Source organism: Nanorana parkeri, unplaced genomic scaffold, assembly GCF_000935625.1.
Source record: "Nanorana parkeri isolate BGI_ZX_2015 unplaced genomic scaffold, ASM93562v1 scaffold1617, whole genome shotgun sequence".
Classification (NCBI taxonomy): domain Eukaryota; kingdom Metazoa; phylum Chordata; class Amphibia; order Anura; family Dicroglossidae; genus Nanorana; species Nanorana parkeri.
Genome location: NW_017307885.1, coordinates 234379 through 249251, shown reverse-complemented (window position 1 = coordinate 249251; position 14873 = coordinate 234379). Strand labels below are relative to the sequence as shown.

General features: G+C 41.4%; 1 protein-coding gene across 5 annotated transcripts in view; it reads right to left on the bottom strand.

The window, feature by feature from the left end:
• LOC108799051 (arf-GAP with SH3 domain, ANK repeat and PH domain-containing protein 1-like) overlaps positions 1-14873 on the bottom strand; it is a 130599-nt gene that overhangs the window by 15748 nt on the left and 99978 nt on the right. For all 5 annotated transcript variants that reach the window (XM_018570865.1, XM_018570868.1, XM_018570867.1 and 2 more), the window contains 7 exons: positions 12240-12340; positions 10077-10146; positions 6604-6691; positions 5290-5338; positions 3519-3682; positions 1552-1685; positions 172-263 (listed from right to left, as the gene is read on the bottom strand). In XM_018570865.1, the coding sequence (XP_018426367.1) occupies positions 172-263; positions 1552-1685; positions 3519-3682; positions 5290-5338; positions 6604-6691; positions 10077-10146; positions 12240-12340 (698 nt within the window). The remainder of the gene's footprint in view (positions 1-171; positions 264-1551; positions 1686-3518; positions 3683-5289; positions 5339-6603; positions 6692-10076; positions 10147-12239; positions 12341-14873) is intronic.

Below are 14873 nucleotides of genomic sequence, written 5' to 3'. Positions count from 1 at the left end.
TTATAGATGTTGATGGTTTAATGATCTCTGCGGACTAGTGCCAGTGATATATAAAACAGTAACATTAAATATTAGAAAGATTCTATCATAAAATAGATGTAAACACAAGTTGTAAAAATGTATCTAGTGGAATGATACATCACCTAGCGAACTAGTGTAGAACATACTTACATTGCACTGTCGGTGGTAGGTTTGATTGTCGGAGACGGGAGGCTGGCCTCTACAATGTCATTAAATCCAGAGTTACCAACGTTTTTGGCTAGCTGAAAAGATAAAGCATATATGATGAATGCTAACGCTCACAGCCTCCATTCACATGGGGCATTTATGTGCGCTCTGGGATTCCTGCTGCAGAAATCCCAGCTGTTCCTAACAGATCTGGCTGCTGTCACCTTGTCTTTTACGTGAATGGGCACAGCGACAGCATCTGTCAGCGGCAGTCCACATGCAATTGTACCAAGCACGATTAACTGCGGTTTGGAATAAATGATTGTCCCTGGATGCATCTATCGTGCGTCAAGCGACAATCATTCATTCCCAACCGCATGTAATCATATTATGTACTTTGCTGGGTAATGTATATTTGCTTGTTCAGGATTATCAATTTTTTATTACACATTTTCTATTATTTTTTTCATTAATAAGAGCTTAATACTACTTTAAATCAAATCAGCAATACATGTTTAACATATGATCCAGCATACTGGATTAAATACTTATTTGCCCATTTTGTTCCTTTATGCTGCGGGTGGCTGTGCGACAGGGAAGGAGCGGCACAATCGCGGGGGGCCCTCTACTTCCTTGCTGGGCCCCCCCAAGTGGCGGAACGCCAGGGCCCGGTCGCAATTGCGACCACTGCTACCCTGGTAGTTCCGCCAGTGGCGTGCTGTAGTTTTAAAAGATTGGGCAATTAGCCAAGTGGTACAACATTTATTACAAAGTATAAATGGTCATAAGAGTAACACATGTATCTTCTTTTTTTATAAAAAAACAAAAATATATTGTGCTTCATGTTCATTCTACCGTTAACTATAAAAGTGAACAAAAGAAAATGTGCACACGCTATAAACATAGCAATAATGTATGTACCACCGCAAGGAGAAACAGCTCAAGTACTTTGCATGTTCTCTTGGTGCTTATGTGGGTTTCCTCCGGATCACCGGTTTCCTCCCACATGGCAAAGACATGCTGGAAGGTTAATTGGCTCCTGTCCAAATCAGCCCTATGTGCATGCAAGATAGGGACCATAGACTAGGGCTGCAATAACTAATCGATTAAATCGATAATAATCGATGAAAATAGTTGGCAACTATTCTCATTATCGGTTAGTTTGTGGGGGGTGGGGAGAGAAGAGAGATTTTTTTTAATGCAACCAATCGCTTATTTGAAAAAATAAAAAATCGGGCAACTAAATCGATTATGAAAATAATCGCTAGCCGCAGCCCTACCTTAGATTGTACGCTCCTCGAAGGCAGTGACTGATGTGAAGGTGCACTGTGTAAATTGCTGGCTCTATATAAATACCTGCAATAAATAAATACATTTACTTACTAAGAGCTCTGAGGTCCCAAGTTTGTCCAATGACAATGACTGGATTCGGGAGTGATGGACGCCAAGCTCTCGATGGACACCAGAGCATTCAATACACGTCAAGATACCAAGATTGATGGACAACCACATTGGATCTAGTAAAATACAGAAGTAAATCTCAGAAAAGGACTGACAGTTCCCCCTGTAGTAATACTCTTGAAGGTTTTAGTTACTTTTTTTTTTCAAAGTGTCATGTTTGAAGTGTATTTCTACATTCGCAGTCAAATTTGATAAAACTCCTCTATATGTATATTATTTGTTCCCATTTACACAGCATACAGAAAAATTATTTAAAAAAAAATATTTCTTACATTTCCAGCTGTTACTTAGGAGCAGGTTTATACATAGGACACAACAGTCAGCTTCTATTGCTTTCTTGCCAACAAGTATGTAGTAAAAGGGCCTGCCTGATTGGATATACAGTACACTCCCAGGGTTCCAGCACACACAGGAAACGGTCCCCCCCCCCTACCCCACCAGCCATGATCTGCTTGACTGGGTTTAACGTAAAGTACGTCATGAAAACAGAAAGGTTTTACTGTATTTAATAATTCCATTAGCATGTTGATGGTGGAGGAACCAGAGAAGGCTAAATGTAAGTAGATTAAACTTCAGCTTTGAGCATTTGAAAAAAAATATCTTTATGGGACACCCCACTTTTCTTTTCACTGATTATAAATTAGCCTTAGCGCCCTATAACAAAACACAGAGTTGTCGGCTATTCAAGTACATCAAAGTCTCATGGCATGGCCGGTGCCAGTGAAATCCCCAGCTGCAACTTGTAAATAAAAGTCGTTTTAATTTAGCTCTGACAAGTGCATATCAGATGTACACTGTGACAGAAGAGACATTTCCAATGCACAAATTACAAGAGAATACTCCCAATGGTATAAGACGCATGGCAGCTTTCAATGAAGAAATACTTGCTGCAAAGGCAGAAAAAGAACATCATTCATCCACAGTGAGAAAAGAAAAAAAAAGGGCGATAGATAAAAAATTAAGAGCGGTGTCATCCCGGCCCCCTCTGAACAGAGTTCACCTGCTGGGTAAAGGGGGTTGCAAGTGGTTTTGTATGAATAGATGAGTTCTGCTTTAAAGAAGAACATTTTTCTTAACCCTTGCAGTGGGGCTAGCCTCACACTGCAATGGGTAAGTGCCGTTTTTGTCTAGGATCAAAAATAAAAAAAGTTATACTCACCTGATCCTCTGAGCAAGCTTGTTCTTAGATTGGTCCCTGGAGCCTCTCTCCCCCTCCGCTGCACCGATCTAAGAATCCTTGCGTCATCACATTCTATACAAGTGTATAGATGTGAGGACGCTGGGGAACATCACCTCTGTGCAGCAGAGGCGGAGACACGCTTCAGTGACCGGAGAAGCAGGGAGTCGGCTCAGCATTTCCGGTGAGCATAACTTTTTTTTTTAGCACCTAGACAAAAAGGAGCAGTTAACCCTTGCAGTGCGGGGGTAGCCGCACGGCAAGGGTTAATAAAATTTTTCCTTCCTTAATTGTATTTCCACTTTTACAAACCAAATTGGGATAACACTTATTTCATAGTCGTTACATTTCTCATTCACATGACATACATTTAAAAAAAAAGTTTAAAATGTGCTGCTTGCATTATTAAAGGGTAATTCCACTTTCCTAGGCCGCAAATTTGGGAAAATGGAATTACCCCCCCCCAAAAAAAATATCTTCTGTACTGACAATCCTCTGACAATTCTGTGTGTTTTCCACTCTTTCACATATGGCATCTTCTAGCTTATGATTCATGGCCCTTTATTTCCAAGCAAAGACTTTCCAACATGTTAAACAATCTCTGCTTGGATCAGTAAGCATTCTCGCGTCTCATGTATGCTCATTGTAGCAGGCAGAGGATCAGGATGTATACAGGTAGCCTGAATAATAACAATATATATTTCTATGTCACCTGGTGCTCCGCAGTCACAGCACACACTGTTCCCCGGCATCCGTCTAATGTCCTCTATTATGTCTTTAGTGAGATCATCAATACTGTTCTCCTCACTGGGCCGCGCTTCATGGAACGCCATATTCAAAGCTTCCTGCTTGCTGTTAGTTAGCACCGAGATCCACCTAAAACATCATTGTTTATTAAAGGAAATTTCAATCTAAACCATCAAAGAATACCAAAGTGCCAAATTTACCACTTCATATTGTGTATAGGTTTCTTTTCATGTTGGTTGAGCTAAATTAAATGTAAACTATTTTAAATTGAAATACATCCATGTGAACTGGTCATCTGTAAAATGAAATGTAATACTGTTTAGCCAGACGCATGTTGCAAGCATTGCAGCCAGATCCTGGAACTAATGAAGATGTACAGCCTAGGACCCAACCCAGCCTGTGATTGGACAATAATGGAGCAGTGGCACACCTAATGGGGTCATCCCCCTGCTCTGTATCCCTGTTAGCAGACAGCACTGTGCATCACAGCATGACTGGCCCAGAATGCTGCCCCTCCCTGTCTCTTCCTGAGTCCTGCTGTGCAAGGGATTAGGTCTTTGTGCTAGTTTTATGTAACATACACTTACTGATTATCTAACAAACGCAAAAGTATAGCAAAATCGGGTCTGTCCAGAGCTCAGCATCAAGCAAATTAAAGCTGAAACCTGGGATAAGTAAATGTCCAAGTACAACTCATGTGTATTCCTCCTGGAATCTTGGTGAGCTTTGTGTATTTCTTCTAGATCTTTGCAGTAATCCAGTGTAAGACTTGGGAGCTTCCTCTGAAAAAAGACCGCTCACTGCTGCTGTCTCTCCTTGTGCAGGGTGACTCGTCTTGTCTCCGCCCCCTCCTGCAATAAAGACTGGTCACTGCTGCTCTCTCTCCTTGTGCAGGGTGACTGGTCTTGTCTCTGCCCCCTCCTGTAATAAAGACCGGCCACTGCTGCACTCTCTCCTTGTGCAGGGTGACTTGGCGCGTCTCCCCCCCCCTGTAGTTTTCTGCAGGCAGCCTGTACTGGGTGGAGCCTGCTGGGTCCCTCCCACAGCTTTGCTCTTTGCACAGGCTATGTACAGCAATGTGATGATGTCACTGCTACATTTATGATGTAATATCTGGGTTCGCAGAGGCATTTAGTGTGCAGAACATAGTTACATAGTATTCGAGGTTGAATAAAGACATATGTCCATCAAGTCCAACCTATTTGTGTAGGCGTGTATGGTCCTATTGGTGTGTAGTATGTATAGGTCCCTTGTGTGTTATCAATTTTAAGAGTACTTGTACCCCTGTATATTACGGTCCCTGAGGAAATCATCCAATCGCCTCTTGAATGATTCCACACTTTCAGCCGAAATCACAGCATGTGGCAGCGAGTTCCAGACCTTGACCAATCTAACTGAGAAGAAACCCCTTCGCCCCTTGTGCTGAAACATGAATTTATATATTTTGTGGCAATTGAGTAATAGATTGAAATGAAAGTTGCTCAATGTTCAGCTGTATGTAGTAAAATATAGGATACACTGGTGTTGGATGCACTTTTTCATCCAAGCCCATAGACACAATGGCTAATGATATGTGTCACTCATGGATTGAGGATACTGATTTACTGCTGGTGTGTGAGAGATCACATGATTTGTGAGGCGTTTATAATTTTTAATAGAACACACAGGAAACATTGCGCTGTGTCCCTTTAATTAGGGAGTGTTGTGCGCAGACAAACAATGCAGCTTTTACTTACACAACACAGTCCTGCTCATCCTCCGCTAAGAAATGATATGTTCGATTATCTGGAAGGCAAAAATAAAATGGAGTTTATTCCCAATATAACCATCCTGACAACAAAGGAACATTGTTTAAAGTAGAACTGAAGCCAAAACTTTTATTTTTTCAGTTTTGGATTAAGTAAGGGAGGGTTATATCCGGTCAGCTTTTTCTGCCTTATGTGTTTGTGTTATTTGGGAGATTTCCCTTCACTTCCTGTCCAATAGCAACAACAGGAAGTAAGAGGAAATTCCTCCAAAGTGAGGGAAATCCCTGGGGGTCACCAGAACTAGTGTCCCTATTGGAAGAATCCCGATCTATTCCTGTTCTGATGACAACACTGAATTTGGGATCTTCTTTCACTTTCAGTGATGATGGTCACCAGAGAGGGTGAATCTCCCTAAAGGGGACACAGACAGCAATAATTCCTGACAGGTCTTCTAATCCCTCTCCACTCTATACAAAACTAACAAAAGTTTTGGGCCACAGCAGCACTTTAATAAAATAAAAGCACAAGTGAAACTTCTGCAAAACTCAACAACAACCTCTGGAAAAAAAATCAATTACTGGAAAATTAATAAAGTGGACCTAAATCCAATTTTCTTTAGGGTAGGGTAGCCCCGGCTCCAAGCTCGCTCCTGTGATGGACTACAATCTCACGTTTGTTTTACTAATTTGTATTGAGATTGTAGTTTATCACAGATGTGAGCTTGGAGCGGTGACTACTTTACAACACACACAGGGACCATGGGGAACAAAAGTAGCCACCCTCCAGAAGGAAGGACAGTGTCAGCACCAATTCAGAGATGATCGGAGGATCTACAGCCGAGTGATACACAAATAAGATACATTTTTGTTATTAGTTGAGGTACTTAAATGCATTTTTAAGATTTAATTCCTGAGTTTAGTGTCACTTTAACAAGATTCACATATTGTTAAGGACATTTTGTATCTGCAATCTACAAAATTGATTTGTGACCCCACAAGGGCCAAAAGTAAAGGAAAAAAAAGTCTGAGAGAGGAATTCAATTTTAAAAAATACATAATTTTAGTGAAGCGCATTTCTAGATCTGTGTTCAGGTTGGAAAAGTGGCGAAGTGTACGGGCGCCCAGCATAAAAAAGCTTTTCTCTGCTTTTCCACTAAGAAAAAAATAGACTATAGCGGTAAATCTAAATCATGTGAATTGTTGCAGATCCTTATGCTGCAGACTGGATGAATCATCCGTTGAGTGGCTTTTAATACGTTTGTTGATCTTTAATCAGAAGTGGATGAAAGCCAAGAGAACATACGTGATATGAGGTCAAAGCATTTCTTATCTTCCAGGTTAGGCTTCACCTGGCACGTCAACAGATTCAATTTAGCCGGCTGGCGATTTGGCTGAAAGCAACAGAGAATGACAAAGTTACCGTATGTTCACCGAAAGATAACCATTTATAAAAACATATGATTCAGTACGGCAAAGGAAACGGCCAAGATGAAAGGAACCCACAGCAACCATTTAGATAGGACTTTATTGTGGACGGGTCAATGAAAAATTCCTTCTTACGGATTGCTTACCGTAGTTAACACTCGATTCTTTGTCTTATAGAAGTTTATGGATGTCGGAATTGTGAGACCCTAAATGTCGTAAAAACGAGGGGATTGTTTAAAGAACAACTCAGGGTAAAAATTGTATTAACCGTTGCAGTGGGACTACCCCCGTACTGCAAGGGTTGAGTGCTTGTTTTTGGCTAGGGTCAAAAATTACAATCCTCAGAACCCGCCGGCTGTGACAGTGCTCTCTCCTGCCTGTTTCCTTCTACGCTGCAGCAATGGTATCCCCCTCGGCATCCTCACGTTCTATACACAGATATATATTTATAGACCGTGATGACTCCGTAACCTTAGACTGCTGCAACCCAGCTCCAAGGATCGGGTGAATGTAACTTTTACTTTTGACCCTAGGTAAAAAGGAGCACTTAACCCTTGCAGTGCAGGAGTAACCCCACTGCAAGGGTTTAAAAAAACATTCTACCCAGAGTTCTTTTTTAAACCTAGATGGAACACACTAGTCTAAAGGGCATCAGCTTGAGTGAACATTTGTGATGTATTCAACAAGCACTCAGCAACTTCCTTATGGTGCCTAATGCACTTCTCAGCTCCAATATGGGAGTGTTGAATGCTGTTCTTATTTGAAGTGCTGGCTGTAGGTTTAAACAAGCTTTTAGTTGCCCTCAGAAGGCTGTAGGCTGCTAAAGTCTGCTACGTATTTGTTAAAACTACATCCAGCACTGCCATTAGGACCTATATTTAACATTATCAGTCTAGAGGTTAAGGGAGATCAATGAGGTCAGTGAAAATCACTCATCCTCATAGTTCGAGCCGACGTGTGACAATGAAACTGTCACACGTCGGCTCAATAGATCGGAAAGTGAGCAAACACATACCATCGCTCGCCCACTTCTCGATCCTGTCCCTGCAGAGAGCCATGACTATCACTCTCGGCTCCCTGCAGGGATTTCTCCCCTGTCCGATCCTCCAGCGCTGACTGGCGGAACGGATGGGGGAGGGGGTGGGTACAGCTGGCTCTGCCTCTAAATAGGCAGAACCAGCTGTCAATCATGCAGCTGGGTAGACAGTAATGTCAAGATCCCTCCCGGCTGCTGCGGTCTCAGTATACCGCGAGCTGTAGCTCGCGGTAGCCTGAGCTTTGGGTCACGGGAGGACACTAGTTTGTGTCCTCCCCATGACCCTTAGGAGAATTATGGGGAAAAGCACTGACCCCATAGTTCTCCTTTAAGGGTTCTTTTAGGGCTTCACAAAAGCTGTGTGGAGGTGGTAAAGGGTCAGCCAATCAAACAGTGATGTTTTAGCTATAGGTCCGTCTATCTCCCACTCTGACTGCCTTTAGGTGATCCCTAAAGGCTCATCTCTTCAGGGAAGCCTATCCCACCTCTAACTAACCACTGAACCATCGCGTTCTCAAAAAGTCTAACCCCACACAGCTACCTCCTCATGAACCACTTGACCCTCCCTTTTAGATGTCAAGCCTTCACAGGCAGGGCCCTTCTTACCATCTAGTCTTGAATTGTATTGTAATGTCTTCCTTATATTGTAAAGTGCTGCGCAAACTGTTGGCGCTATATAAATCCTGAATAATAATAATATGTGATGCCTGATCTGTCTACAAATACAACCTGGATACACCAGCACTGAGATCTCCCTGCCATAATTCCCGACTCTTTTCCTGCCCCAGGAGGGCTGGCAACTAATTTGGTTCACTGTCACTTCTTGCTCCATCAACATAACTTCTGTTGAAGCTGCATTTAAAGATCTCACTTGCTGGTATCTGGTACCCTCCAGGCTGGCACATCTCCATCCATCCCATTCAGACAGGTGCTAAAGAGGAGCAGCCAAACTTCGGCCCTCCAGCTGTTGTGGTCTCATAGCCCAATAAGGCATGATGGAATTTTTAGTTTGACCACAGCCTGAGGACTGAAGTTTGGCTAACCCAGCTATAGAGGATGTAACATTGTTGGAGAGGTGTCACACACTTGGTGGTCCTGCCCTATGATACCTCAATTCTGGACCAAAGCGCTCAAACTTCTCCATGCCTTATTCAATTACTCTTTCCTATCTTCACACTTCCTCATCTACAACCTCCCTTTCTCACCAAGCACCAACTCAAATTGGCTACCTTGGTGTTACGGGCAGCTAAGCAAACCATTGCCAGAGCTTGAAGGATAACATTTACGCAGTTTATGCAATTTGCAGAAGTTAAATAACGTATAGATTATTTGTGAACGAGAAACTTACTAGTATACTCACTGACACTCAAAAAAAATTATCTCTGCTTGGTCCCCATGGAACCGTTCTGCCCACAAGCTCCACCTCTTTGTGACACCTCTACATGGGTAGGATGTATAAGAGGAGTCCCAGTGCTTCCCTTTTTCTTGACCTCTCGTCTTCTCTTTCTTTACTTCTGCTCCTCTTCTAGCCCCTATGGCTTCTCTCTAGATACTTTTTCTGCCTAGATCTTCCTATTAAAGAGTTCATAATAAGGACTAAATCTCCCATTTCCTCTCTTTTCTGATCATACTTACCCCTCTACATGTGTCTAGTTCTTAGTGCCGGACTATTTACGGTGGATGCCGAAAGAGGCAATATCTTTCGCTCTGTTTGTTTTTTTTTTTGAGCTATGAACCTTTGTAATCCAGTATAACTTATTTGAAAATGTTCCATAAAATATATTGCAATTAAAAAAGTATCTTTACCAAAAAGAAATTCAATATTTTTACCGTGGATGTCAGGGATGCAAAGGAGGAGCTAAAGGGCAGCCAGTTGAGCACCATAGGCTGGGGGGGGAGAGAGTAATAAGTACAAATACATTATTGCTCGGACCCGCAGGCTTCCTTCTCCCTTACAGCCACTTCCTTTTGCTATCTGGATGGTCGTAGCCCTCCGACGTCATCACGTACAATGCAGGACCAGCATTTCTACATTGTATGGGAGGACGGCAAAGACCCACCCACATTCTGGAGCATCAGACAGCGAAGGCGAGTGACGCCTGCTGAGGGTTGCAAGGAATATGGTAAGTATTTGTACTCATTTGTTTCCCCCCTTGCCAAATGCATGCAGTGCAGGGTGGGGGGGGCGAGGGATTCCTCACTGCATGGGTAAATATTACGGCAGTCCAGAGTTGGGATATTAACGGTACACCTTGTTTTAAAGCAACTATATGATGGAATACAGTATGTAGGCATAAATAAAAATTATCCAATACCGCGCCATGTGCGATGGTCAAGTAACAGTTCTTTACTGAGCACTTCCTCTTCTGCCAAACTTTTCTGAGCCTAGAAACAGTGAAAAATGGTTACATGTGAGCTAATTTAAAGGAGTAAAAATTCATATTGAAATTGAAGGTGTCTGAAGCAATAGCTTTTTTTTGAGTTTTGAAGTGTGAATGGAGTCTATGGAGAGGATAATATGTTTTGGTGGATTATATGGGTAGACTGAACATGTATAGTATGTTAGGATGGATTAGATGGGTAGACTGAAGAAGATGGAGAGTATGTTAGGATGGATAGACTGAAGACGGTTAGTATGTCAGGATGGATTAGATGGGTATACTGAAGATGGATAGTATGTTAGGATGGCTTAGATGGGTAGACTGAAGATGGAGAGTATGTTAGGATGGCTTAGACGGTTAGACTGAAGAAGACGGAGAGTATGTTAGGATGGATTAGATGGGTAGACTGAAGACGGTTAGTATGTCAGGATGGATTAGATGGGTATACTGAAGATGGATAGTATGTTAGGATGGGTTAGATGGGTAGACTGTAGATGGATATGTTAGGATGGGTTAGATAGGTAGGCTGAAGATGGATAGTATGTTAGGATGAATTGGAGGGTTAGACTGAAGATGTATAGTATGTAAGGGTGAATTAGATGGGTAGATTGAAGATGGCTAGTTTGTTAGGATGGGTTAGTTGAGTAAACTGAAGTAGACTGAAGATGGATTGTATGTTAGAATGCATTACATGGGTAGACTGAAGACGGATAATATGTTAGGATACGTTGGATGGGTAGACTGAAGATGAATAGTATGTTAGGATTGGTTAGATCGAACGTTAGGATGGGTTAGATGGGAAGGTTGAAGAAGGATACTATGCTAGGATGGGTTAAATGGGTAGACTGTAGATGGATATGTTAGGAAGGGTTAGATGGGTAGACTGAAGATGGATAGTATGTTAGGATGGGTTAGATGGGTAGACTGAAGAGGAAGAGTATGTTAGGATGGGTTAGATGGGTAGACTGAAGATGAAGAGTATGTTAGGATGGGTTAGATGGGTAGACTGAACATGTATAGTATGTTAGGATGGTTTAGATGGGTAGACTGAAGATGGATAGTATTTGAAGATGTATTAGATGGGTGGACTGAAGATGGATAGTATGTTAGGATGTATTAGATGGGTAGACTGAAGATGGATAGAATTTAGTTGACAATCAATTTTGACCATAGTGGTGAAAAAAATTGAAAGAGCATGATGGAAAAGTTCTCAAACTAAATTCTAACAGTGAATATGGTATTCGTTTGGAAAATTCCATCCTGAAATTGAATGTTAAAATTAAATCAAACAACATTCATTAAGTTTCTGATAGTATTATCAAATGTTTTGATGACATTTGTCGTATGAACTTTCATACAAAGATCTACCAGTGTACCAGCTTTAGGGTAGGCGGAGAGGAAGCACAGGAAACTCTGGAAAATAATGCTTTTCTCTGTCCACAGCTATTTATATTAATTTATATTTATAATGTATATTACTTCGTTTCTGATAGGCCAATCAAACCTATCCATAGTGAAAGAAGAATCTCACTGTAAACTTAATGCCTAACATATTCGTAATTGCTTTTGATGTCCAAATGTTAATACCAGCTCATTCCAAATGTCTCTCTTATGTTACTTTAATGACAGCTGAATATGTCCTTAGAACTTACCACCTTCCTATCCCAGCATGCTCTGCATTCCTCTTAGAGGGAAGCAGATTACGAATTTGCATATTGATGTGCACATTTTTCACTTGATTACCATAAGCACAGCTATGGTATTTAGTCTCTCATGTTCACGGATACACTACTGCTAATTAAGAGTAATTAACACCATAACTAACTAGGATTAATTTACATCACCGAAAAAATGGTTATAGTGGCTTGATAATGTCAAAAATTAAATTTGTCAAGTGGATACAAGGGAAAGTATCTTTTTCGAAATAAACAAAAAATAAAAAGCTCACTATATATGCGTGTGTGATTATATATATATATACATACATACATACATACATACATACATACATACATACACACACACTCTACTACATTTTGCATTAACGATTCCCTTCAGATAAAAGACCATTAAATTCTGATTGGAACAATGACATACCCATCACTCTTTTTGTACAGGAAGCCATGTTTTTCTGTGCCATACCGCACATTTCCTTGTAATTGGTGCATACTGTACACCAGCTGCTTACTGATGGAATCCTGTAGAGAGAAACACAATTATTAAAATGCAAGAACACAATGGAAGCAACTCTTCTGTAATCAGCATATATAATTAATAGACACTGGTCCTCAAATGTCTCATGCATCATGCCAAATGAGTCTAACCATCGCATTACCCACCATGTCTATTGTGAGGCTAAAAACATAGTTTATATGGCTATAATTGGGTGGTTGGGAGTTTAAGGCTGATGTACATTGCTATAGTTTTGAACAAACATGGGGCAGAACATGTAGAGGCTAACATTTTTATACTGGATCTTGCTCAGATAAATATCAAATGTGGCGCAACTAATTTTTAGGAAGGCTGTAGGAAGCACAAACGTGGAAGCATTGATGTATAAAGAGGCAACTTTTCTCCACTCTATATCTGTCTCCTTAAGCATGCCCCCAGTTTTTAACCATCTCATTTAGCATGTCTGCAGACTCTGTCCATCTCTTGCAGCATGCCCATAGTCTCTGACAATCACCTTTTGCAATCTCTGACTGCTTTTTGTAGCATAACATTCACTGAATATTATATGCGGCCCTCTGGTGATGGCATAGGTCACACCTAAGGTCCCCTATATCAAGAAAGTTGGCCTCTGATGGTCTAATTAATGATATTTTTTAATTACACACGTTTTAAATTTTTCATTAGGGACGATTTACACTTGTGTGTTGTGGCAACACGTATTAAAACGCGCAAGCTGGTGCATTGTACCTGCTCTATGTCGGTGATATTGATTACGAATGGTGCCCCATTGCACTGTACAGTAAAGTGTAACTCTGCTAAAAAAGGATCATGTGCATTTTTTTATCCATTGTGGTGCTTTGAAAGCTCATTCATTATGACCAATGTGCGTTAATGCACCACAATGGACCACTAAAGTATAAATCAACCCTGAGTGGACAAGACTCAAAAAGACTAACTACTGGGAGGAACAGAGGTTCAGATGCTCCTAAGGTCAGGTAGGATCACTGCAGGGAGAACATAATCTGGGTTCTTACAAGTGTTGGAGTACATGTAGGAATTGGTGTTCCTATTTGGGTAGGAGAAACGGTTCCCACACACTTGCTTCAATGGATATCCACCGGAACCTGCTGTAACATTTCCGAAAAAAGAGGAAGGGCTCAGGATATAGATGAAGTTTACTCTTACCAAGGGGTTGCTAGAATTGCAAAAAACCTGGAGCACCACTGGGCACACAGAGTGAAATGCTGAGAAGGGTAACGTTCGTGGTCATTGGTGAAGTGCCCCTTATATTGTTGGTAAGCGAAGTGCCCCCTTTGTTGATGGTTGCTGGTAAAGTGCCCCTTTTACTGGTGTGCAGTGGTGGTCAATAGTAAAACGTCCCCTTACGTTAACGGTCAGTAGTGAAGTGCTCAGTGGAGAAGTGCCCCCTTACATTGAGGGCCAGTTTAGAAATTCAACTTTACATTGGTGGCCAGTGGTGAAGTGCCCTCTTACATTGGTGGTCAGTAAGAGCTAAATAAATAATTGGTGTCTGTAGTCACCAAGCTAAAATAGTGGAGGCTCTGTGTCTTGTGCTGGTGCCTGCAAGGAACCAAGCAGGATATGTGGGGAACATGTCCCAGATTTAGGCAACATTTAGGAAATGTTGCCTAAATCAGAAGACCCACAACGCTGCAAAGCACTGGTCCTAGGAAAACAACAAGTGCAGGCATAAATGTACCTAGCACTTCACACCTAGCACTTCATTCATGTCAGATAATTGAAATAAATCCATTTTGAAATGAGTCCAGGTTGCAAAAATCTAACACTCCTCCCCCCCACAAGCATAATTAAAGCTGTATATGGGGCAGGTTGCATTGATTGTACATTGAGGGCCATTGTAGGACTCCCCATGCCAGTAACATACAGTATGTAGACTCCTGTTTGTGTTGCAGTGTGGTGACATCATTAGTCTGGGTCCACCATGATGTCATCTAGCATCCAAGTCTTAATTATAGGAGATACATAGAGAATATGTGCCCAGATGTAGTGACAAACAAGACCCAGAAATAGAAGCCTCTGAGCAGTGTGAAATCATTTCACAGACATCTGCTGTGTTCATCATCTTACGTGCAAGCCTCCCTCTACAATATGACTTTGACTGATGACGAACCCTCGCCATTCGTAGCATCAGACCACCTCGCACTTGATAATTAATCTGTCAGCCCCATTCTCTGCAGTGACATGAAGAGTGGTCCCTCCTATTTACAAAATGGATTAGCAAGATTACTTATTATCAGCAAATTAGATAACCTGTTAAAATATCCTTTTCATAAAGGCCTTGTAGAGTAATTACCTTTCTGAAAGCATCGGTGCAGATTTTAATTAGCGGAAGAATAATATGTACCAATCATGTATTTGTCAAAATTAGTCGGTATATCAGCACCTATGCTTTCAAAAGAGTGACTGAAGTCTCATCTTCCAAAAAAGAACTTCAGAGAAAAGAATGAGGCAAAAATATGTTATATGAATAGTTACTGCGCTGTGTCGGGTTTTTGTTTTTGGATACAAAGTGAATGG